Source organism: Lemur catta, chromosome 16 (genome assembly GCF_020740605.2).
Source record: "Lemur catta isolate mLemCat1 chromosome 16, mLemCat1.pri, whole genome shotgun sequence".
Lineage (NCBI taxonomy): Eukaryota > Metazoa > Chordata > Mammalia > Primates > Lemuridae > Lemur > Lemur catta.
In genome coordinates, this window is record NC_059143.1 from 33943000 (window position 1) to 33966947 (window position 23948).

Here is a 23948-nt window from a genome sequence, read left to right on the forward strand (position 1 = left end):
TCTGATAGCTCGGGGAAAAAAATCTCTGCCTGTCTTGTATTATTTATCTCAGTTCTGTGGTTATTCTTGAGTGATATATATTCACTAAGAAATCCACTGCAAAACCTTTCACAGTGCTTCCAAGTCTCCTTCAATATTTTCCTCAAAAATCTTTCAACATTCTTTATAATGTAAACCTTAGAGAAAAGAAAAAGCACTAGTACTTATGTTTAAGAGAAGAGGGGTAGGGGATTGAGAGACAGACTGTTTAGTAGTGTATAATTTCTTACTTTAGCATTATTGAAGGATTATAGTTTTCTAGTTTATAAATGCATTGGTTTTAGGAGCTAATCTAGTAGTTTAATCACTACCTAAAATATTATTTTTACGAGAAATGAGTTTTATATTACCAGAAAAAAGAATTATGGTTAGAGCTTTTTCTATTGAGACAGAACTCCACTGATTGTTGTCCTGAATTCTTTTCTTTTGTAACCTTTGATTGGAGCTAAAGAAAAACCACTTATTTGTTGACCTTCTGATTAATTTATTGTGTTGAATTTTGGAACAGGGCCTAGATTTAGTTTTGACTTTGACTGCTGTCTGTCTGACCTTGGACCAGTCTAGTCGTTTCTCCTCTGGACTTGAGTTTTTGGTTTTTTTTCTTCTTCATTTTCTTCTTTCCGTAACCACTAGACTATGTGGGATGGACTTGTGTTTTTATATGTACAAATATTTGTTTTGCCAATAAGGATCTTTTAAGGATTTGTTAATATGAATAAGTACTTTGAAAAGAAGTAATACTTAATATCAAAGCAGAGTAGTTTGACCATATTTTGTGCAGTGTGTTTCTAAGTTATGTAATTTGTTTTGTACACTACATGGTTTATCTTTGTTTTTCATCCTTTGATGATTAAGTGATTGATTCCACTTCAGTTTTATTTCCCTGTCTCTTTAGTCTTGCCATTAAATATAGACCACTTTATAGTGAATTCTTGGGGGGAAAAATGATTACCAACATTATGTTCTTCACATAAAGAATTCTTAATATTAGGTTGAGCCATGTGGAGTTGTTAATATTTGACCTTTTGACTTACAACAAACCCAGCAATTTTGTATGATTCAACCTACTGGTCACATTTTTAAATTCAAGTAATTGTTAGCTTGATTATTTAAAAATCACTCAGGTCCCTATCACCATTCTTTTTAAGAAATAAAAAATGACAAAAGTATGCCAGGAGGGAAACAACTGTGGCTTCCTCTCTGTTCCTCTTCGTTTTCCCCTTCCCCCCTACAGGTATCCTAAATTTGATTTTTACAGTTTGGTATTCTTACTTTTTTATGTATTTTTACTGCATTTGTTATTATGTAGCTGTAAATAAGCATGTTTTAAAACTAATTTGTATCATATGGAAGGTAATCATTTGCAACTTGCTTTCTTAGTTCAGCATTTTATGAGCTTTATTCTTATGTGTAACTCTAGTTCGCCTGTTTTCTGCTGCTGTTTAGTATTCCAATATATGAATATTTACCTATTCTCTTGGTAGACATTTAGGGTGCTATTTTAAATGATGCTATTAACATTACTTGTATGTGACTCTTTGTATATGTGTGTGATAATTTCTATGGGATATAATTAACATATAGAGAGGTAGCACTTGTATGTATTGGGCCATAAATTCTGTGTAGATTTTTGTATATCATAAGATACAGTTAACCATTGTTCAACAGAACCCCATGACATTTTTTATGAAGCCATTTATTGGCTCTTTCAAAGTAATTTTTTCTTCAAATCTGACAATATAGGTGTGCAAATAATAAATAATACTGTATTAAAAAAATAATACTGTATTGTAGTCTTGATGTAATTATAGTGGGAACCCATCTTGTGAATCTGAATAAGCTTACAGTGTCACAATAAAATGTTAATAGAATTCATGCTTGATTGCCAGTTTATATTTTGAGACGTGGACTACTAGTATCAGTCAGATGGTTTATTCTTACAGTTTGAGTGTCAGTTAAATGTTTCAATGGTTAATCTGGATTGTCCCTTTCCCCATCACAACAAAATAAAAGCCTAGTCACTGAACAGACTATTCAGGGGTTCACTTCAAACAATAGCAGCATCTCAGCCCAAATCTACAGCCTCACTCCATTTAGGTTCATGTAAGTAATCACTAGAAATGGAGTAGCTTCCCTTTCCCCAAGCAATTGGATGATATTCTTGTATCCAAAATAGTTATTATATTTAGTTTTAGTTTTAACCTAGGCAAAAGAATTGAATCACAGCAGATTTAAAAACTTAGTTGCAGTCAGGGAAGCCACTAATCAACAAAAGACCTAAATTATCCATTTCAACTTTTGCCACGTGTTTACATTTTCTTATTTGATGCTAGTGTAGTGGGTGATTTCGAACTAGCAACCACTTGCAACCTGTGACCTCCAGGTAAACTATGTAAAGCCTTAGTTCTCCCAATCTACAAAAGTGGGATGGAACTAGTACCTACTCTAAAAGGTTATTGTTACCATTAAGTGAAATAACATATACAGTGTGTTTAGTACAGGGTTACAGCACACAGTAGGCCTTCAGGAATGCTAACTAGCATTATGTTAATATTATTATGCTGAAGTATACTGAGTAAGGAAGTGATTAATGGATCAATTAGTGGATTTCTAATTTACTCTCTTGGACTGGAGTGAGTTGCTCTTGCTACAGTATTTGTTAAACTTTGCCTGAGCGTGGAAACTACTCAGGGTACTTGTAAAAGTTCGTACTCCTAGGTTTCTCCGTGAAGATTCTATCAATAGGTCTGAAATGGGGTGTGGGAATCTCATTTTAACAATAACCCGCCAGGTAACTCTTGTATCTAGCATGTTTAGGAAATTATCAGTATAACTGGAAATGGCATCGCTTTTGTTAATTGCTAGTAAGAGCTTACTGCAAGCATAATTATAGCTGGGGCTGAAAGAAGCAGAAGTCTGAGGTACTCTTGGTGCAGAAGATTTATAAGTATGATAAATTGAATTATACTTTTTTCCCCTGGGAAATTATAAATTTTAAACATCGTTTCTATCAGCCTTCTTGTCAAGAAGGTAGGCTCTAAGCATTTTCCCCATTCTTAAAATAGGAATGGTAATTTTGATTTGTCCCTAACCCAAACACAGTAGCAGTGCAGAGAAACAAATCATGGGTTTTCTGTGACTAGTGTTGGGCATTTTATACTCAGATTAGAATGGCCATGTTTCTATTGTTAGCACTTTAGAGCACTTCAGTCCTGTGAAGGAGATAGTTTGGTTATGTTCTTCTTGTTTACCTGTTTCATATTGACTATGAGATTTTAGATTTCTGACCTTTTCCTCCACTTTTTAAGGTTGTCTTTAACATTCTTGTTGAAAGAACTAAACACAAAGTAATTATTCATTTGTTTTCAAAGCTAAATGAATGGCCAGGCCTTGGTGGCTCACACCTGTAATCTCAGCACTTTGGGAGGCCAAGACGGGAGGATTGCTTGGGTCCAGGAGTTTGAGACCAGCTTGGGCAACACAGTGAGACCCCATCTCTAAAAAGAATAAAAAATAAAAATCTAAATGAGTAGTGACTTAAGATAGTAATGTTTTTTTTATACCTAGCATGTGGCTGCCATCATCCAATGTGTAATACTTTCCTTCAATGTGCTGCAAATAGGTTCAGGTCTAGTTCTTACCCAGTAATTTCACAATTTAAAAAGTAGCTACATTATTATTATTTTTTTTTGAAGACAAAAAAGAAACTGTTTGCCAAGATAATTTAGTTACTACTTTTTCTATCCTTTTTATTACCTTATCTTGGCAACTGTTTCTGACTTATGTGTTGAAAAGGTCTGTAGTGAGAGGATAAAAATTTAGAATTTTCTCATAGAATGAAAGAAGTTATCCTTGCAAAGTCCTACACAGGGACAGCCAGCTGCCACAATAGCTAAATATAAGTGCTCTGCTTTATTTTCAGTTTAATATATGGTAATTATGGTATTTACATTTTTCTCTACAGGGCTTGTTCTTGTCTTAGAACTGGAAAAGATTACTACCACTGACAATATTTGAAGAACCTCATAGCATGTTTGGCTCACTTTTGTGTATGCTTTGGAGAATCCTCTGAGGTCATGGAGGGGGTGGGGCAGGAGCAGACAAGGCCCAAAGGTCAGAGAAGGTCAGGCTCTGCACAGGAGCCCCCTGTGGACTGTGTGGCATGCTGGAGAGGATTACATATTTTTTCTATTTCTTTTTTTCTTTTATATATTTAAGGAGTACAATGTGATGTTTTAATTTAGACATGCATAGTAAAATGATAACTATAGTCAAGAAAAATTAACATATTCATCACCTGACATAGTTACCTTTTTGTGTGTGTATCATAAGAGCACCCAGAATCTACTCTCTTAGCAACTTTACAGAATATATTCTTATATTGTCCTTATGCTGTACATTAAATGTTAGACACTCACTCTACAGAAGTACAACTTTGTACCCTCTTTAGTAAGTCAGGATAAAATATAAAGGAATAAATAGCCCATTAACACTTGACCATAATTTAGATTATGTGAGAATCTTATAACAGTGAAGGACAGGAAAAAAAAAGAGAAACAGTTTGTTTTCTGTTTCGCTTTGAGGAGCGAAAGATAGATAAGACTATCTAAAACATAGCTTCTTGTCTAGAAAAGGAAAAGGAAAACAAACCAAACCAAACCAAACCGTGAACTTTGAGGAAATTCTATTCCCTAAGAATGCTACACCTTGCCACAATTCCTGCTCGACATTTACATCATCTTTTAGGTTATTTCCATAGTCTCCTGATTTCCTTTTCCCTTCCTTGGTTTCCTCTCTGTATTCTCATCACATCTGGCAGAGTGATCTTAGAAAACATGAGTCTGATGCTAATCACTCCAACATTCCAAATCCTCCCATGGCTTTTTATCTCATTCAGAATAAGACTGATATCCCCGCATTTGCAAAAGATCCTGTAGATGACCTGGTGTCTCTTGCCTCCTTGAGCTCACATACAGTTCCTTTCCTTTTTGCTGACTCAGTTCTAGTATTTCTCAACCCTTAAATGTGCTGCAATTTATCATGCCTCAAGGCCCTTGCTTTTCTGTTCATTCTGCCCATGGCGCTGTCCCAGATGGAAGGAAAGCATGAGCTTTCACTTCCTTTTGGAGGCTGGTAAACTTCCACCTTACCAATGAAGCGTAACCATTCAGACTACTTAAATAAAGCTCGACTTCTTTCCTTCAAAACTCCCTGTTTTCTTCCATGGTTTATTTATTGCCAGAGATGTCTCCATCATCTAATAGTCTTATTTACATGTTGAATTTTAATTTCTATTTTCCTTACCTTATTTTTAAATTGCTACATTCCTATCATCTCGAACATGACCTGGCACAAAGTAGTAAGTACTCAATAAAAATGTGTTTGAATAAATGAAAGGATGAATGATGGATGGAATTTTCAATGTAACTAAAGCTTGTGAATGAGTCCTTGTGGGTTTGATGTGTTTCCTAGAGACAGCAGATACTGGGCTTGTATTTTTTCATCCATTCAGCCAAACTGTCTCTTGAGTGGGGCATTCAAGCCTCTCACATTTATTGAAAGAATTGATTAAGTGGGATGCATTTCTGTTCATCCTGTTGGGTAGAACCTTATTGCTGTGTTTTACCTCTTGAGCCATTATTTTATATGGGCTCTGAACTTTAGCTTTTGGGTGATTTTATACTGGTGGGTTTCTATTATCTTGATCAGTGTATAATGCAGATCTGAGTACTTCCTGTAGGGCAGGTCTGGTCTTGACAAATTCCCTCGGTGTTTGCTTGTCTGAAAAAGTCTTTATTGCACATTCATATAAGAAACTTAGTTTTGCAGGATATATGAAGAGAGGGTTACATTGAAAGAAAAGGACTGGCTCTAAAATAGAAGGAAGAGGGGAGGGACCCCAGAATGCCTTTTGTGTCTCTTGTAGAGCATGGCATCCCATATAGCCTTGGTGTTTGTCCCAGCTGACTTGTATCTGCATAACATACTTTATCTAATGGCTCTGACAGGAAATGTGCAAAAGTCTCACCTTATTAGTCTAGGAGTTCTTAACGTTCACATGGAAGTTTGTTGTCCCCATCACTTCCTTATAGCCCTTACTTTAGCTTGTACTGATTTTTTGATCAAGTAATACAGATATTAGCTATAAGAGCAGACCCTGATTTTAAGTGATCAATTTAGAGCATCATACAGGGTCCATAACAATGCTAAATGCCGGCAGGGTTGGATTGCAATTTTTATGGCCAAAATTGCACTGCCAAAATTCTTTGGAATTTAATATCTAATAATGTGAAAGCAGCACATTAATGATTAGTTTCTGGATCCATAATGGGTGAATAAAGTTAAAAGAATTGGAAATATTGGTGAGGGGTACCTTGTTTTTCTTAAAGACAGTATAAAATTAACAAAAGTAGCATAGTAACTTTTCATTCTTTCCTTCCCACCCCATCCCATGCTTTTTTTTTTTTTTTTGTTTAAGAAAAAAGGTAGAGTTATATTTTTAGCTCTGAAATGAGGCTTTCAGAGGTGGTAAGGTCCAGATGGGGATGGGCTAACTAAGTGAAGACTGCTTATTCAGAAATACTGATGACTCAGACATTTCACAAAAGATTCCTACCAAAAAAGGTAGAATTATAAAATAGAACTGTGGTGCTAGAACTGGGCACAGAGATCCAAAGAATTGACTAATTCTGTTGTATTCTGGTTGTGTTTTCTTAATTACTGTTCCTTAAAGGCATCAAGTAATCAAGGAGGAAAGAGTTTGGTTGTAGCAACCGTAACTCTCACAATCTGCCTTTTTAATTTGGTTTAATTCATTTCACTTATTTATTTTTAGGACCATAACAGGCTGAACACCTTGCTGTGCGTCTACAAGTGGCTTTAAGTGCCTCTTGGAGCTCAGCTCCTTGCTTTTTAGTGAGTAGGCACAGATAGCTTTGAGGTGGTTATTCATATAAATAATGATATTCACGACAACAGGACTCGAAAGTGGAGAAAACAACACTAAGCCAGATGCCAGGAATGTTTCATGAATGACTGAAACTGTGAGTAAGTATATGACAGTGAAAGGGTAACCTCCTGGTTTTGGTACAGAGGGATGGAGAACAGTAACTTGTAAGTGATCCTAATCCCAAAATTGGGGACCAGGAGCAGTTTCCTCCTCACAGGAGTTTAGAGGGTCAGATTTCCATGAGGAGGTGGAGAGGACGTTCAGTGCAATTTACCATGGAGCTGGCATTCCAGAGGGCACTGGAAACTTCTAGGAAGGTGAGTGGAGCAAAGGAGAACGATAACAGAGTGGGAGATGAGACTGGAGAAAATGGATGATCCAGGGGCTTGCATTTTGTAGGTAGCTAAGAGGGTGGAAGGTATAGTGTTTACTTCTCACAACCACTGGTTTTCCTCCTACCTCTTTTTACTGCTTTCTCCTTTTCCACTGGGAGCTTTTCTGTATTCATACTGTTACTTCCACCACACTATTCTTCTTCCTCATTGACCTATCCCCCAGCCCTTTATCAGTCCTCCCTAGCAAGCCCAACTTTTCCTTTGCCAGCATCCTTTGAGAGTTCCCTTGTAGAGCTGACTTTCCTCTTCTACCTACCTGGCAAAGTCTGACCCCTGGATGCACATTTTAAGCCTATATCCACACTGCTAAGCATACCTGGAGAAAAATCACATACATAGTTGCAGAGTTGAGGGTTGCCTTAATTTCCTAATCTGCAGCTTCGTTCAGTCTCTCAGCACTGCCCTGCAATTCCGCCTTTTCCTTAGGCAGCATTCTTTTTTCACAGTGGCTGCTTTGCTTTTCTAAATCCCTTCCCTGCTGCCCCAGCCACACCTATTCTCTGCAGATGGCCTTGCCACAATTTTCACAGAGCAAGATCACCTCAGCTTTCTGCCATCTAACCTGTTTGTTCCCTGCTTTTTTTCTGATTATGACCAGGTCTGTCCCATCTTTAAAACTATCCACCCATATACATACCTCTCCCTGAAGCCCATGTTCCTCGCTCATTAGCACCCCGTCTCCTTTTCCACCATAGCTAAACTTCTTAAAAATTTGTCCACTCTTCCTTCCCTTCCACTAGTCTTCAGCTTGCTTTGCTACATTGGCTTCAGCTCCATCATCCCTCTGAAGCTCCCCTTGCCAAGGTCATCTATCGATATCTTATCGCTGATTCTAGTGGGCTCTACTTACTCTGTCTCCTTATCTGACCGCTCAGTTGGGCACTGTTAAGCACTTCTTAGAAATGCTCTTTGGTGTCCATGGCCTCGAATCTTTAGGTTTTCTTTCTACCTCAGGCTTTCCTTTGAGTGCTCCCCTTCCCCTCCCACCTCTTAATTATTGGTGTTCATCAGAGTTTTGTTCTAGGTCCCCTGCACTCTTCTGGATGACCTTTAGTCTCCTATCTGTTGCTGAGGACTTAACAACTCTATGCTGCTAGACCTCAGTACCTCCAGCTGCCTATTGGACATCTTAAAGGCACATGATCATCATGTCCTAAGCAGCCACCCTCAGCTTTCAGCAGTGCACTGAATGGCATTGTAACTCTGTCCATTTACCCAAATCAGAAACCTAAGCATCATTTTTGACTTGCTGTGCTCTTTCATTTGCCTGATTCTTAACATTACTAATCCTCCACACATAGACGGACACAAAATATTCCTCATTTTGTTCCTTCCCAAGTTCAGACAGTCATTTCTCACACAGGAAACTACAGCAGGCTAACTGGTTTCCTTGCCTCCAGTATTTCCTGTCCTGCTATCAGTTTCAACTCCAAAAGGAAATTCTTTAAAATGTAAAACCAGATCTTGTCGCTCCTCTGCTTAAATCCTTCAGTGGCTTCCTGCTTCTCAAGGTAAAGTCCAGACTCTTTACTGTGATCTGACCTCCACTGACTTTGCCTACTTTGTTTCTCATTAGTCTTTTAGTACCATTACTTCAAATCTCACCAAACTTTTCTACCCTAAAGCAGTGGTCCCCAACCTTTTTTTGGCACCAGGGACTGGTTTCGTGGAAGACATTTTCCATGGACCTGGGGGAGGTGGGGGATAGTTTCAGGGTGATTCAAGCACATTACATTTATTGTGCAGTCAAACCTTTCTGCTAATGATAATCTGTATTTGCAGCCACTCCCCAGCGCTAGCATCATTGCCTCAGCTCCACCTCAGATCATCAGGCATTAGATTCTCATAAGGAGTGTGCAGCCTAGATCCCTCGCGTGTGCAGTTTACAGTAGGGTTCATGCTTCTATTAGAATCTAATGCTGCTGGTGATGTGACAGGAGGTGGAGCTTATGCAGTGATGCAAGCAGTGGGGAGTGGCTGTAAATACAGGTGAAACCTCGCTTGCTTGCCCTGCCACTCACTCACCTTCTGCTCTGTGGCCACAGTTCCTAACAGGCCACGGACTGGTACTGGTCCATAGTCCGGGGGATGAGGACCACAGCCCTAGAGAACCACAAACTATTTCTTATGCTACTTGCCCTCACCTGTGTCTGCTTTTCCCTGAGAGCTTCCTTGGTCCCCCTCAAGTCTGGGAACGTGCCTTCTATGTCAGAGCAGTTTTCAAGTAATAGTGCAATGGATTGCTTTTTATTGTCCCTGAATATATTGTAGATTCATTGAGGGTGGAGACTATGCCTGTTTTGTTTGCTATAGTATTCCTAGCACCTGGCACAGTGCATAGCATGTTATAAACAAGTATTTATTGTAGGTACAAACAGATGAAGTAAACAGTATAGACTGCTTGAATCATTGAATATGGAGAAGTTGAAGACTTTAAAAGAGAGACCATCAATTTGTATTCCTTCCTAGCAGTGCAGTGAGAACAGTGTGCATGATGATAGCCATAACTAAACCATTAAAGTAGAATCGGTTAAAAGACTTAGCCACAAGCAAGGTATTGGGAGTCAGAGCAAAAATCTAGGTTTGCCAAAGCTAGACTTAACCAAATTCCATTTAAGCAACTTCCCTAGATTTAACAAAACTGGGTTTTGTCTGGCAAATGTCAGCTTGTGTGCTTGTAGAGTTCAACGTAAATGCCTACTGCCAGTACCACATAGGATCCTATCTAGCTTACAAACCCATGCAGACTGCAATATAATCTCCATCACTAGCTGTAGCGAGAAGCTGTTCTAAGCTTTTAAATCTTTTGTTTTCTCATATGTGCATCATTTTCAGTTGAAGAAGAAAAGGTAAAAATAATGTTAAAGAATTGTGAAAAAGACCCACAATCATATTCAAACTTGATTACTTTTCGTGTTTTTACCGAGCACCTACATATTTTTATAATGTTATATGTGGTACTTTTTATGTTATGTATACATATTCCCAAGTTTCTGCATAGCACTGTGCTGAATATCTTTGGACATCATAACATTTTGCTTATATAAAGGCTTTTCCCTTAGGGGTAAATTCTCGGGTCAGAGGGTGTAAAAATTGTGAAGTTTGCTTTGAGACTGTCTATAGCTTTCCAAAACGGTTCCTTCCACTAAAAGTTAACAGGAGTATGAAAGCACAAGGTTTCTCAATGACCTGGAAGCACTGGATTGAGCGAAGGGAACGGAGAGAGTGTTGTATGTGTAAACTTTTGTTTTCTCTAGATTGGCTTAGTTTATATTAGATTTCATGAAGAATTTTTTTTTAATATGAAGAAATAATTTTCTATCAGATGACAATATATTTAAATAAAAATACATCTTTAGAGTTAATGAAAATTTGTACCTGTAGCAACTCTGTTATTCTGTGTTAATTCCTAGATATTCTAAAATTCATCCTTTTAAGTGAGAACATTCAGGAGCTGGGTACACAGGCTGAATTATTTTAACTCTTGCTAGAATTGTTTTTAGAGCTATATATTTTGATGCTGTGCCATTAGCCTTTATTGAGAGAGAGTTCTGTGAAGCTCGTGTTTTCTGTGATGTTGGAAAGTGTGTTTTACTGCATCATATAATAAGTGCTTTATGAGGACCCTTGTGAAAAAGTCCTTATATGCCTTAGTGCCACAAACTGTTGTGCTTTTCCAGAGTATGTGGTTTGTTTCTGTCTAAGGAGAACTGTCAGCAGTGTACAGGTTATGTTTCAGTTGCTCAGAGCCAAAATCATGATTTACGTATAGCCTTTCCTTTTAGATATAGTTTTGGGTCAAATTGTGGCAAATCTGCGTTAGAGAGAAAAATGTTAAATCTTTCACAAAGCATCCTAGTATACCTATGGTATTAATGATTACTTCTATTATTATTCCATTTAAAGCCTTTGAGCTTTTTTGGTTTAGGATTTTGTTTGTTAAAATGATAAGCAGTGGAGAACCCCGTTGCCCTCTATGTGATTATGTAGGTCATTTAAAAGCTGACTGGAGTTAAGTGCAAAAAGTATTACAGAATAAAGTATGTAGTACTATTACATTTCATGTATATATATATATATATATATAGAGAGAGAGAGAGAGAGAGAGAGACTGAGACTTTGAGTTTATACTTTTATGTACTGCTATGTTGTTGGAATACATGCCATGTGTACTTTTTAAAGATCAATTAAAAAAAAAAACACTGCCCCAGCTTATTTGACATGGGTAACAGTTTTGCTGTGGCAAGCTCTTATAGAACTATTCTGTATCTGTGACTGAACCTGGATGATAAATCTATCAGTGAGTTGTTTCTGCTATTTGTAAGAAATCAAACTGTAGTGCATGTTTTTTCTCCCTTTCTCTCTTAGGTCATTTGGATCCAGGATTCCTGGCAAGTGACAAAACATCTGCTGGCAATGCACCACTCAATGAAGAAATTAATATTGCCTCTTCAGACAGTGAAGTAGAGATTGTGGGAGTTCAGGAACATGCAAGGTAGGATATTCATTGTAGTATTCTGATACTTTTTTATTTTACTCCACTATTATACTAACAAGGATCTGATATTTTAAATTGTAAATCTTATTTTAACCAGAAAACAAGCAATAAAAAAATGGTAGACCCCATTCATGCCTGGCATGAATGGTGAGAGCTAGCTGTCAGCTTTCTTTGGCTTAAGAAACATTTTTTTGTTTAGACATGTTATAAGCCTCAGAATGTGTTGTATATCATCTCATATTAAGAACTTCTCAGCCATACATGCGTGTGAACTAGAAATGACATTTTTATTTTAAGCAAATGTCTGGATAGCTTGACAGACTTGTATCTTAAGGCAGAAGTATCATTGTACTTCCCCCCCCCTCATTCATGCTTTTTTGCTTTTCACTTTACCTTGAAGTATATTGGGAGCAAACATTTGGGAAACATGCACCTGACATCATACCTCTTTGTCCGGTTTCCTAGATTACCTCTCCTTGTCTTTCATTAAAAGCAAACTTGCCAGTTATTTTAGTTTCTTTGTACAGTGTATTTCTAGTGATATTCATATGATAAGGGAGTCCTGTTTTCTTAGGATTAAAAAGAAAGCCACAAGACATCAAATTAGTGTGCAGTATTATGAAAATAATTTATAAAGTTTGCTATTCTTCAAGGTAGAGGTCAGCAAACGATGGCCCATAAGCCATATCTGGCCTGTTGCCTGTTTTTGTATGGACCATAAGCTAAGGATGGTTTGTTTTTACATTTTCAGACGGTCGGGTGAAAAACAATCAAAGAATGATATTTTGTGATGTGAAAATTATATGAATTCAAATTTTAGTGTCTGTAAATAAAGTTCTTTTGTAACTGAACCATGCTTGTTAATTTTACATATCATCTGTAGCTGTTTATACACTCCAGAGGCAAAGTTGAATAGTTTCAACAGAGGTTGTATGACTGCCCTGCCCCTCCAAGCCTGAGATACTTACTATTTGAACAGTAAATACCTTTGCAAGAAAAATTTGCTGACTCTTGCTTTAAGGTATGTTCATAAGAATTGGTTACAACCCTCTCAGAGGTATTCTTCTGGGATATTTCTCACACACACCCCCAAAATTTAGAACTTGTGTACTCTGTATAGCAAACAACTTCTCTCTCATCCCACAAGGATTCAGTTGTGATTTTCTGATAAATAGGTTCCTAACACTGTATCTTGATTACCTTGCTCTTTGATCTGATTTTATTCTTTGGTTGGCCAGGTAATAAAACACATTCACCAGCATTTCTTCTATTTCTTTTATAAAAGATGGATTTAGAAGTATAAAATGGGGATGTGAAATACAGATGCATATAAATTGAGGGTACCTTTATTCTATCTAGTGAGACCCAGTTTTACTTTCTGAGAGCATTTTTCAGTTAAATAATTGGAACTTTAAGAATGTTGATTTAATTCATAGTTTAGCATGCTGTTTCCCCAAAAGTGCCAGATTCTGTCTTTCTCAGAACTAGTATTGTCCTAGCACTTTGTCCTTTACTCTATTTTTATGCCCTTACTATGCCTGCACGGCTGCTTCCTTTTTTTTTTTTTCCTCTCTCTTTTTTTTTTAACGGTTATTTTTTCTATTCTGGTAGGAAAGAATTTTTCTTCTTAAGTCTTTATCTCATTTTTTTCTTTTTTTTCCTGCCTTAATCAAACTTTTTTCCTATTCAATTCGTTTCCATTTTTCCATCTATTCAAGCTGACTTATTTGTCAGACGAGGAAGCTAGACCTACTGATTTCTTTCCTTTACGTCAGCATTTGTTTGCCATTATTTTAGTTCACCACTGTTCCTTACAATGTAGAAGACATTATCCTAAGTCCCATGTCAGGATCTTTCTAGAATGTTGTATTTTTTAATTTCAGGGGACCTACTGTAATACCCTACTTATTGACAGACTGATGTGGGTCAGTTATCTTCAGTTGTGCCAGGAGCACATTATTCATTCACCAACTTCCTCTTGAGTTACATTTCAAATTTTAATTCATTGTACTCAGGTGTTCCCACTTAAGCAAGAATGAGTAGAAGTATATTATTTATCTAATTTCTTACTCTGTGCTAAGGTATATTATTTGGTCCAGTTCTCTGTTAACTTCCACCATCTCCCTTTTTTTCATTTCCTTATGCCTAGAATTGTTATATCCTGAGCCACCCTTCTTTTTAGCTTCTTTGTTCACTTTTCTTCCATCATGACATCTTCAGTTTCCTCTTTTTTTTTTTTAACCAATATTTTGGTATCTGGAGTTAAAATTATCATTATATTTCTATTGAAACTTAAATTCTCAGTCATCCCCACCCCTAACACACACACACACACACACACACACACACACACACACGACCTTCTTTGAACTTGTTAGGTCTTTTATATCTATATTGTCATTTTACTCTTTTCACATATTTGTTCCACACTTGAACAAAGTCAAATGACATTGGCTACATTTTAAATAACATAATATGATTTTCAAGGACTTTTTCATAGAGACGCTGAAGCATTAAGCTGTGTTTTACTCTGATCCATTGGTTTGAATCCTGGGGGAATCATATCTTGTAGGTGATGTCCATTTGGAAACCTTGGTGGTGATTAATACTGTACTAACAATGCAATGAATGTATGGAGTTTACAGATTCTGTTCAGTATTTTTAACTGAATCTTGTATCATTTTGAGAGTTCTTTTATTTTGGCCTTGGGTTTAAGGCAGAGTCGAGTCTCACTGACTGTTCTTTCTGAACGTTTTTTCAACAGTCTCTATAAAAGTAGCCTGAAAATCTTACAAACATTGAGATAAAAAATTTGAGAATTAGTTAGGGGAAGAGGCTTTCTTGTTGGTTGTTGGTTGTTGGTTGCTTCAGAATTGCCCCTCTGGCTGCCTGTATCTCATTTGGAATTTATTTCTTTTACAGGTCTAGGGTTGCAGTTATGAAGTATTGATGTGCTTCTGGCAGGGTTATCACTTGGAAAAGGTTTTAGGTTTTGATCCACATCTTTTTGTTCTAATTTGATTTGCATGTATACAGTAGATGTTTTGTTTGGATTTAGCTGTTCTTATTTTTTCTTTTGATAATTCTGCATTGTTATGGGCTTTCTGAGAGTTTTTAGAAACCTAGATTTGGTCCTTGAGTTGTTCTTTTGGGATTGTGGTTGCTCTGATTTGTGTTGGGTGCCATTTTTCCATATCAGAAGCATTTTGTTTGGCCTTTGCACTCAGTATTTTGAGTTGTGATGTTGCCTCCTCCTCCCCTTTTGATAAAGTTGTTTTTCTTTTCTTGCATGTTAATATCTTTCCCCGTTCTTTTATTTTAGATTTTGTTGTGTTCACTTAGCTTTTGTATTTCTTCTAGTCCTAGCCTAGAAAGCATGCTTTCTGAACTAATGGTTGAGTGCATCTTTTATGGCTGCCTTGTATGGCTGTGGTGAACTCCTGACATTACCTAAATGTTATTTCCAAATGTTAATTTTTGGACAGCCCAGTTTCACAAATGATCTTTGCTAGTGAAATATGGAGCCTTTCCTAACATCTCTAGTTCTTCTGTGCCCACTTAATTTGGCCAGAAGTTTTAATTTATGACCCTCTTGCCAATATGTATCTATTTTTGTTCTTGGTCCTTTTTCTTTCTCTTCTTCTCCCAGCCTTATTGGTAATTGCTCTAGGAAGATGACTGCATATACTACAGGTCTTTCTCTTATGGAACTGTGTTGGGATAGTTCCTTTGGTACCTGTTTTGAGGCTTTTGTGAATAATCAGACTCTTACCTTATTTTAGTCTATTAGTCCTGTGGTCATTAGTGTTAACATTGGCTCATTCCTCAGCAAACAAATTGATGCAGGAAGCTTTCACATTTAAGACTAATTGCTTCATAGAACCAGTTGCTAGCATTAGTCCTAAAAAAACATACGGAGGCAGATGAGCATTTCCCTAAAATCACAAGGATTCATTTCATCTTCACTTAGGAAAAATAAGTAGAAATGTTATCTAAGAGGTCACCTTCAGGCTCTGTAAATGAGAGCAAAAATGATTAATTTTTAATGTTGTTTTCTTAGAATAGTAAGGTAACTATATCAAAAGTTGGCCATCAGAGCCTGCTCTCTTTCTGTGTTTTTTCCTTCATTCCCCTGTGAAATCTCTCCTTTATTGATTTCAGTGTGTGAAGAACAGGAAGTTATTCTATTAAGACTTACTGTTTATAAAGTGTTTTTTCTAACATTTTGGGAAGTGAGGCCTGGAACATTTTCTTGGTTATAAAATACAAAGTATGGCTCTAAGTTGTATTTCATACCTGCTACCAGTCATAGGCAGATCAGATGCTTTGTGAGAACAAGGACTGTATCTGCCCTAGAACTGGATTGGACCAACTGAAAACCAGCCAAGTATGCCCCCACCCCCAATCTTTCATAGTGCAGAAAAAGCACATGTGATGATGGATGACATTCTATTTGTTACGTTAGTTGCCTCACAAAATTTTGAGCCTCTCTCATTCTTCTTGTTCTGTTCTCATCTACCTCCTAGCTATTAGTTTATTCAATGTGGTCGAGGTCATTAAAACATAATATATTTTTTGAATGTTTTATTGGCTTATAACACACATAGAAAAGTCATAGTGTACACTTTAATTTTTGCAAAGTGCCCATACCAAGTAACCAGTGCTTAGATCAAAATAAGAATGGAAGTCCCACTGTGCCACTTCCCAGCCACAACTTCCCTCTTGTCTTTCCCCCTGTAACTGTCCTGTCTTTTAAGAATAGTTTTGCCTGTTTTCGAACAAATCTTAAAGTCATTGACGACCTTAGAGGTCATCTTAGAATCTTCTTTAACATTCCTGACAGATGCCCCAGCAATTACTTGAGTATTTAAAGGGCAATTGATTCCATTTTGTAGTGGCTGTAATTGTGTAGTAATGATCATCCAAAACTTGCCCTCCAGAAACTGATTCATGGTTCTTACTATGCTCTCAAGATCTCTGTACAAGGTAGAGTAGCCCCTTTCATGGTGGCTACCCAGCTCACAGTGATTCTCCCTTCTTGGGGAGGTGCCCTTCCATCTACAACTAATTAGAACCAGGAAAGCTTGTGGCCAAAGATAGGATCGTCACATTTTCCAGAGAATCTAAAATTTTAAAGTAAGAGAAATTGACTGTGAGAGAGTTGGCGCTTGTTCCATCATCCCTAGGTTCTTTGACACGCTCCACTATCCTTCTAATAAATTCCCTTTTTTGTTAAAGTAGCTTAAGTTGGCTTCTGGTAACTGAATCATTGGTAACATAACTACAGAAGTAGTCTCTTTAGATACTTGTAGTGTCTCATCTCCTTATTCTCTTTCCTTCAGCCTTTCATTACAATAGTAGTACATATGGTCTCTAAACCTCTCATTCTCCTAGTTCTGTTCCTATACCAGACATTCTCTGGAATCTGCTTTGCTGTTTATTGAATGCCCCTGGGAACTAGAGTGCTCCTCTCAATCAAACATAGCATAGTACTTGAGGTGTAGTCTGAGGATGGCATAGCTATGTAGTAGAAAATAAACCTGTGAGTGGAGACCTGATTTTGTTCTGGTTCTATGTTTAACTTGCTTAAGACCCTGGGCAGTTGTCTTTTGGCATCAGTTTTTCCTTCTGTAAAATGAAGATTAGATCAGATCGCCTTTAAAGCCACTGCCTGATGTTACATTATATGATTACTTAAGGAGCAGTGCAGAGTAACAATTGGGACTATAAACCTCTTTTATTTCAGAGATATTTCTAGGAATTCTGCCAAAAATTATATTGACTTTGTTTTGCCTGAATTCTTACTAAATGTTTAGCCAGCTTTAGTCAGTGTTTGTACAGATGAGCTTTTGAACTGTTAGAGAACTTTATATTTTTATTTATTTTTTATTTTTTAAATGCTTTTACAATATATTCATGTAACAAAACTTTATACTTTTAAATTGTTAGTCTGGGCCTATCTTTTTACTCTGATGACTCTCACTGTATTTTGCCTCACCCAGTTTAATACACACCTCTGTAAAGTAACAACATGATATGGAAAGTAGTAGACCTGAAATCAGACCTGTCTGGATGGAAGTTCCTTGGCCTGCCACTTTCAGGCAGTGTAGCCCCAGGCAAATCATGCAACCCATTTAAGCTCCCATCTCCCTCTCGATAGAGTGTGGATAATAACTTCCTTGCCTACCTCATAGGTCCACTGGAATTGTCAAATGAAGTAATATATGTGAAACTGCTTAGTAAAACTTAGTATATTGGCCATCAGTGGTATAGATATTGAGTGGGCTCCTTTGGCTGACATTATTCCATGACTATATGGTCACTTAATCTGAGTTTACTTAATGGGTTGGACAGATAAGGATTAAACATTGGGCTTTATGGCCCTTATTTTAATGCTTTTCACTAGCTAATCTTTGAAAATGTAGTCGCCTCTGGGTTAGCCCATATCTGAACAGATGGCAGCCCTCTGGTACTGTAACAAATCTGTATTCTGCCCCCTGCTTTGATCGTGAGGGCTCTGTTCTTCAGCATCTCTCTCGGAAGGGAGTGGTTTTCAGGCTAGCCTTTGTTGGACAGGGCATCTTTCCAGGAGCTTAAGGGTCCTTGAGACAGTTTTGCAACTGCATCTTGTCCATTGTTACTTTTTGTTCTTTTGAACCAGGTGGTGCAGGTAGTATTAAATCAAAGCTGAAATTCTCAAGTGACCCAGCATCACTCTTTGTATATGGATTGTCAGAACATCTGCACAGGAGCCACTGTGGTAGTTGGTGTGACTAAACTCATGACACTTGTTATTTCTCACATAAACTATATAGGCACTTATCAGCAGTTTAGATTTGAGGACATATGTAGCAATAATAGCTTGAGCTGCCTGCCTGCCTCTGATTTGAGTGAAAACTTAGTGCTTCATCCTGCAGCCTCACAATTCAATCATTTGGCTGGAATGTGGAATTCAAGCTATCAGTGTTTCTGAAACAATTTTCTTCCAGTGAACTCTGGCAGTTCTGTCCTCTAATAGGACCCTTTAGGGATCCTAAACTGAGGACTTTAGCTTTGTTAGTTTCACTGAACCAAATTATAAGTGGTTCTGATGAATGAGCCAAGTGTTTCTGTTGTGACCTCCAGGACAAGGGAAATTGATCCTTTACTTATCGACTTTTAGAAATCTAATCTGTAAAGGGGTATTACTGTCACTGTCACTGTATGCTCAGACTAAGATTGTTTGGGCATCTTAATTTTGTTCTGGATTTATATGTTGCCCTGCCTTGAAGATTCCAGAGATTTAAATGAGTTCAGAGGAACATCATCTTACCCATGGTCAGTGACTTATTTGGACACTACTCCGGAGTTTATATTTTGTTTCCATTGTTACTGAGATGAGACTTTTGGCCTTTTTAAGGTTCAACTGAGGGGGTGCAGGTGGAGACAGACAGACATGGAGGGCAGAATATTGATTGCCGGTTTCATGAACTTGCATAGTAGGCTTATCTTAGTAAAAATGTTGATCAGTACAACTGAAGTCATATTGTCTTCTACTTTCCCTGCGGTGGGATTAATCATGCTTTTGTTCGTCGTCTCAATTGCAGGTGTGTTCATCCTCGAGGAGGTGTGATTCAGAGTGTTTCTTCGTGGAAGCACGGTCCGGGCACGCAGTATGTCAGCACTCGGCAAACACAGTCATGGACTGCTGTGACTCCCCAGCAGACTTGGGCTTCCCCAGCAGAAGTTGTTGACCTTACCTTGGATGAGGATAGCAGACGTAAATACCTACTGTAATCCAATGTCATTGTGTTTCCTCTGCACTGTTCCCTTCTACTTCCTCCTCCTATTTGTGACACGGAAGTTCATTGTCATAGCTTCAGCTTCAGAAGCTGTTTGTGGCATTTGTAGAATTGAAACTCATGGAAAATCCCATCCCTCCCCCCCTTTGAATTAAAAGAAGTCATTTAGGAAGATAACTTAACCACAGAGAAAAGAATTTCTTTTCTTTTTTCCCGTAGTAGGAATATGAGAATGATGAATTTTATTAGACAACTTCATTTTACTTGGTAACTTTTAACCTTAGAAAACTCCGTCTTCCTTTTAGAATAATATTTTAATTACCGGGTAAAATGGATTTTCAGTTTTTGAATCTTATATTTATTTTTCTGTATAATGAAATTAATATCTAAACTTGACCACTATCTGCCCACCCCATTGGCACTCCCATCTTAGGGCATTCGCACACGTATCATTCAGGTCCTTATTGGCACCTCGTAGGGCATGTGCATTTAAAAACCTGTCCTTAAAAATAGAAGACAAAAATATTTAAAAGTATTTTTTCTTTAGCTTTATAAGTCTTCTGCCTTCTTTCGTTTGTTTTTGGTTGACTTCCCACAACACGAATAATTGACATTTTCTGTTTATAAATACCACTGAGGTGACTTAGTTGGTCTCCTTGTTGCAATAATTCATAACTCTTTGGAAAATGTCTCCTTTGGGGTGGAGGCATTTCGGATAGATACCCACCATGAGGTTTTCTGGGCATCTGAAGAGAGTACTGAGAGATCAGTGGGGAAATCTTTCTCCCTCAACTTTTGTTCTCAAATAACAGGAGAACATAGAAACCTGTTACCTAGGAAGAATATGGAAAGTTGTGTGGCTTCTAAGGCTATAGGCACTTGCAAATGAGAGAAAAATGCCTTCTTTCATAGCTGGTCTCTCTATAAAAGGTGTATAACAACTGATTTTAACACTTGAGCTGAAGTGAACCTCATGCTATATTTGGGTATTTTTCTCCTCTACCTTCTAAAAAATAATTACTATAATAAAAACAAAAATATACCATAAGCAATCAGATGCAAAGCACATAAATGGCATTGTAAGTTTTACAGTATCTAAAAGGAATAGCAAAGGGTAGTAGGAGCTTCAGGGAATTCAAGAAATGCCAGCATTGGAGTTTTGTGGCATTAGTTACTACCTTTTTTCCTTTAACACGTTGTAGTTACTAGTGAATTATTTTAAAAGCAATACCTAGAGTTAGAACACTATGTATTGTGCACAGGGGGGAGTGAAGTAATTTTGGCTTAGAAGACCTCACCTTTTGTTTGCTTTTTCTGTTTTTGTTTCCATTGTTACTGTTGCTATGGCCCTTGCCTCCCTCTCCAAATGCCTTGGTGGCTCTTCCTTATAAAAATATGAGAACTACCATTGGCAGTTTCCATTCAGCAACCACACATTTACCAAGTGCCTGCTCTGCATAAGGCACTGTGAGGGGTAGGTGCTGTGGGGGCTGCTGAGATGAATGGGACACACCCTGCATGTACATGCATCAGAGTCTGCCTGGCTCCACCATTCTGGCTTTTGGCCTTTTCATTTCTTTTCCTTTCCTTTTTTTTTTTTGTAAAGACAAGTTTATTCCTTTTCCCTTCCTGTTAATTCTCCTGTATACCCTTTCTATGGCAGTGTATTTGACCATGTGTTCTTTGATCTTCTCTGACAGCATCTCATTTGATCTGGCCTCTGTTCTTCATCAACTTTTTATTTTTCCTCCAGTCTACTTTTATTAGATCAGGCTTTTAAGATCATGAACCTCCAGCTTTAGCACCTCATATATCAATATCTCACATGGCCACAATTCTAGTCAAAAACCAAAGACCCAGAGGCCAGAGCGAAATAGGACCTTCTGCAGATTCTCTACTGGTGTATCCTTGGACCCTCACGTTTTACTTTAGGATTAATTTATTGAATTTTACTGTTACACATCGTTTTTGACTTGAATTAAAATCCTAGACAAAGCAGAAATGTACAATTTCTGGTCTGTGTTTTCCAGGAATATCATTGGGAAAAGAATAGAGTGGATTATATGACTTGAAGTTTTTACAGCTTATTCCCCACCCCCTCCCATACCCCCAGTATCAGGATAGAGTCCCATTTTAAAGAATGTTTTTGCATTACCTATTTTTATGTTAACAGTATGCTTTTCCCAATTCCGTACAGCAGGTGATTTCCCATGACATATTTTCTGTAGTCCCTAACAGTCATCCTCTAAAGAGAGGACTTTTGTGGTGTGCTGTTGTGCACTGTGGATTGGGAGCAGAGAGTAGAATTGTAACCAAGCTCTTTTTTGGCCCTTTGCATTTATATCAGGTTGCACTTTCCCCTCACTGGTTCCTATTCCAGCTCCCTAACTACCTGACTTGATGCACCAGAACAGAAATTTAGATATTAAGATGCAAAAAGGGGAGGAAGAGGAATGGTAGAGACAGTCAACTCTTTTTCCTACTAGGTTGGGGGCTTTACCACCTAATAACTAACTAGAGAGAGACTGTGTTTCAACTCTTCTTTCACTGCTCTGTCCAGAAGAATGGGTATATGATTTTAGGCAAGATATTAATGATAAAATTCTGTGATATATAACTTATGTAACATGAAATTTCTTTTAAAGGGATTTTTTTTTTTAAAACCAAAGTTTTGCATTTGGTAGCATAAGTAGTACTTCATGCTTCACAGGACATTGTTCAAAGTAATATCTCTGTTAAAATGGTACAAGTGGGTCACAGATTGGTTTATGCCACTGAGGTTAAGTTTCCCTCCCCTCCAATTTGAAAAAAATTAGAAGCAATGACCTAGCTATTGCATCAGCATGACTGCCCTGTAACTTATAATTGCTGCTCTTCAGTAATTGTCCTTCATTTTGATGGTAGGGGCCAGACTGAATGGACTCCATTATTCTTTATAATCGAGCATCCCATGAACTCTGCTTTTATTGTTATTAATTGTGAATATGAACCATCTGATTTGCTAATCTAGTCATTTGTTCATCATTACTTTTAGCAGGTTAGTACCATAGGTAACTTAAACTCATTGCCTACTTTTTATACTGTCACAAGGTGTTTGAAAAAGCTGGGGACACAATTTTGTCTTTTAGTTTTAAACTTTTTTTTAAAGGCAAAGAGCCCCTAACCCCTGTTCTCCAATATGTGTATGATGTGACTTCCATGTATATATAAAAATGATTGTGCCCTAACCAAACTTCCTCAGATTGTGCACTGTTTAAAATAATCACGTATTTTAGTCCAATGCTGTTGTATTTTTTCATTTTATTTAAAACACTACTTATTCTTTTAACAAATTTTAAAGGGTAGTGATCTTAAAAAAAAATCACTGGATAACTAGGAAATATTTTTGTTGTTGTTTTGTTTTTTAAAGAGTACGAAGGTCATTGAAGCCTTTTGCTCCTCTTACCGTGAAAATGAAATGTTAGCCATTGTATGGCTAGGAACCAATGCACTTGGCGGTTAACAGATACGCTGTTGCAGGAGTGTGAGTGTGGACTTGACGCAGTGACGACAAATCATTGCTTAGAATTAATGTTTTCAAATGTGCAACTCTAGTTTTTAAAACAAGATTTGGTTCTTTACATTCATTATTTAGTTTTTGTTTCCATTTAGTATTTAATGGTCTTTGGAGAAAAAAATAATAAAACAGAGTGTTATATATATTTTTTGGTGCAAGATAAGATTTTCTGTTTTTTGAAATAAGTCTGTAGCATAAAGGTTAAACTATTTTAAGACAAAATAAAATAGAGTGTATTTAAACAATGATATTTTCTGAGGGTTTTTTATTCTGTCTGCTTCAGTTAATTAGGTGGTGCCTGGAGCAGCTCCCTGTTTACTTTTTGGATGTGAAAGTGGATTGTATTTTGTTAACAGATCTTATTGTTATAAGATGCCTGCTTTTTCCAAGCAATAGCTATATCCTGTTCCCAAGATGTTTTGCAAGTTACCTGTGGTGTGTCAGATCTTGATTAAGAAGATTGAATTAGCTTTCCGTAGCCCCTACCTGCCTTTGCAGCTAGGACCAGTGAGATTTCAAAGAGGGCCAAAGGCTTCTGGTTCTAGGCACCTTTGTTCCTGGGAACAAAACTCAGCCTCTGGTCACGTCCCAGAGACCAGCGCATTGAGGGTAAGATGCTGCAACTGCATGTACTTTGCACTTGGATGAACACTGAAGCAAGTATATGATGTTTGAAAAATATCCTAAAGAACTTTTCCCCTAGTCTGGTTCTTATTTATTTATTAAAAAA

At 37.4% G+C, this 23948-nt stretch overlaps 1 protein-coding gene across 2 annotated transcripts in view; it reads left to right on the forward strand.

Annotated features, from left to right (window-relative positions):
* The window catches only part of C16H18orf25 (chromosome 16 C18orf25 homolog), a 64224-nt gene extending 40761 nt beyond the window's left edge, over positions 1–23463 (forward strand). For both annotated transcript variants that reach the window (XM_045527479.1, XM_045527480.1), the window contains 2 exons: positions 11752–11878; positions 19468–23463. In XM_045527479.1, the coding sequence (XP_045383435.1) occupies positions 11752–11878; positions 19468–19657 (317 nt within the window). In that variant the 3' untranslated portion in view covers positions 19658–23463. The remainder of the gene's footprint in view (positions 1–11751; positions 11879–19467) is intronic.
* Positions 23464–23948: the final 485 nt, after the last annotated feature.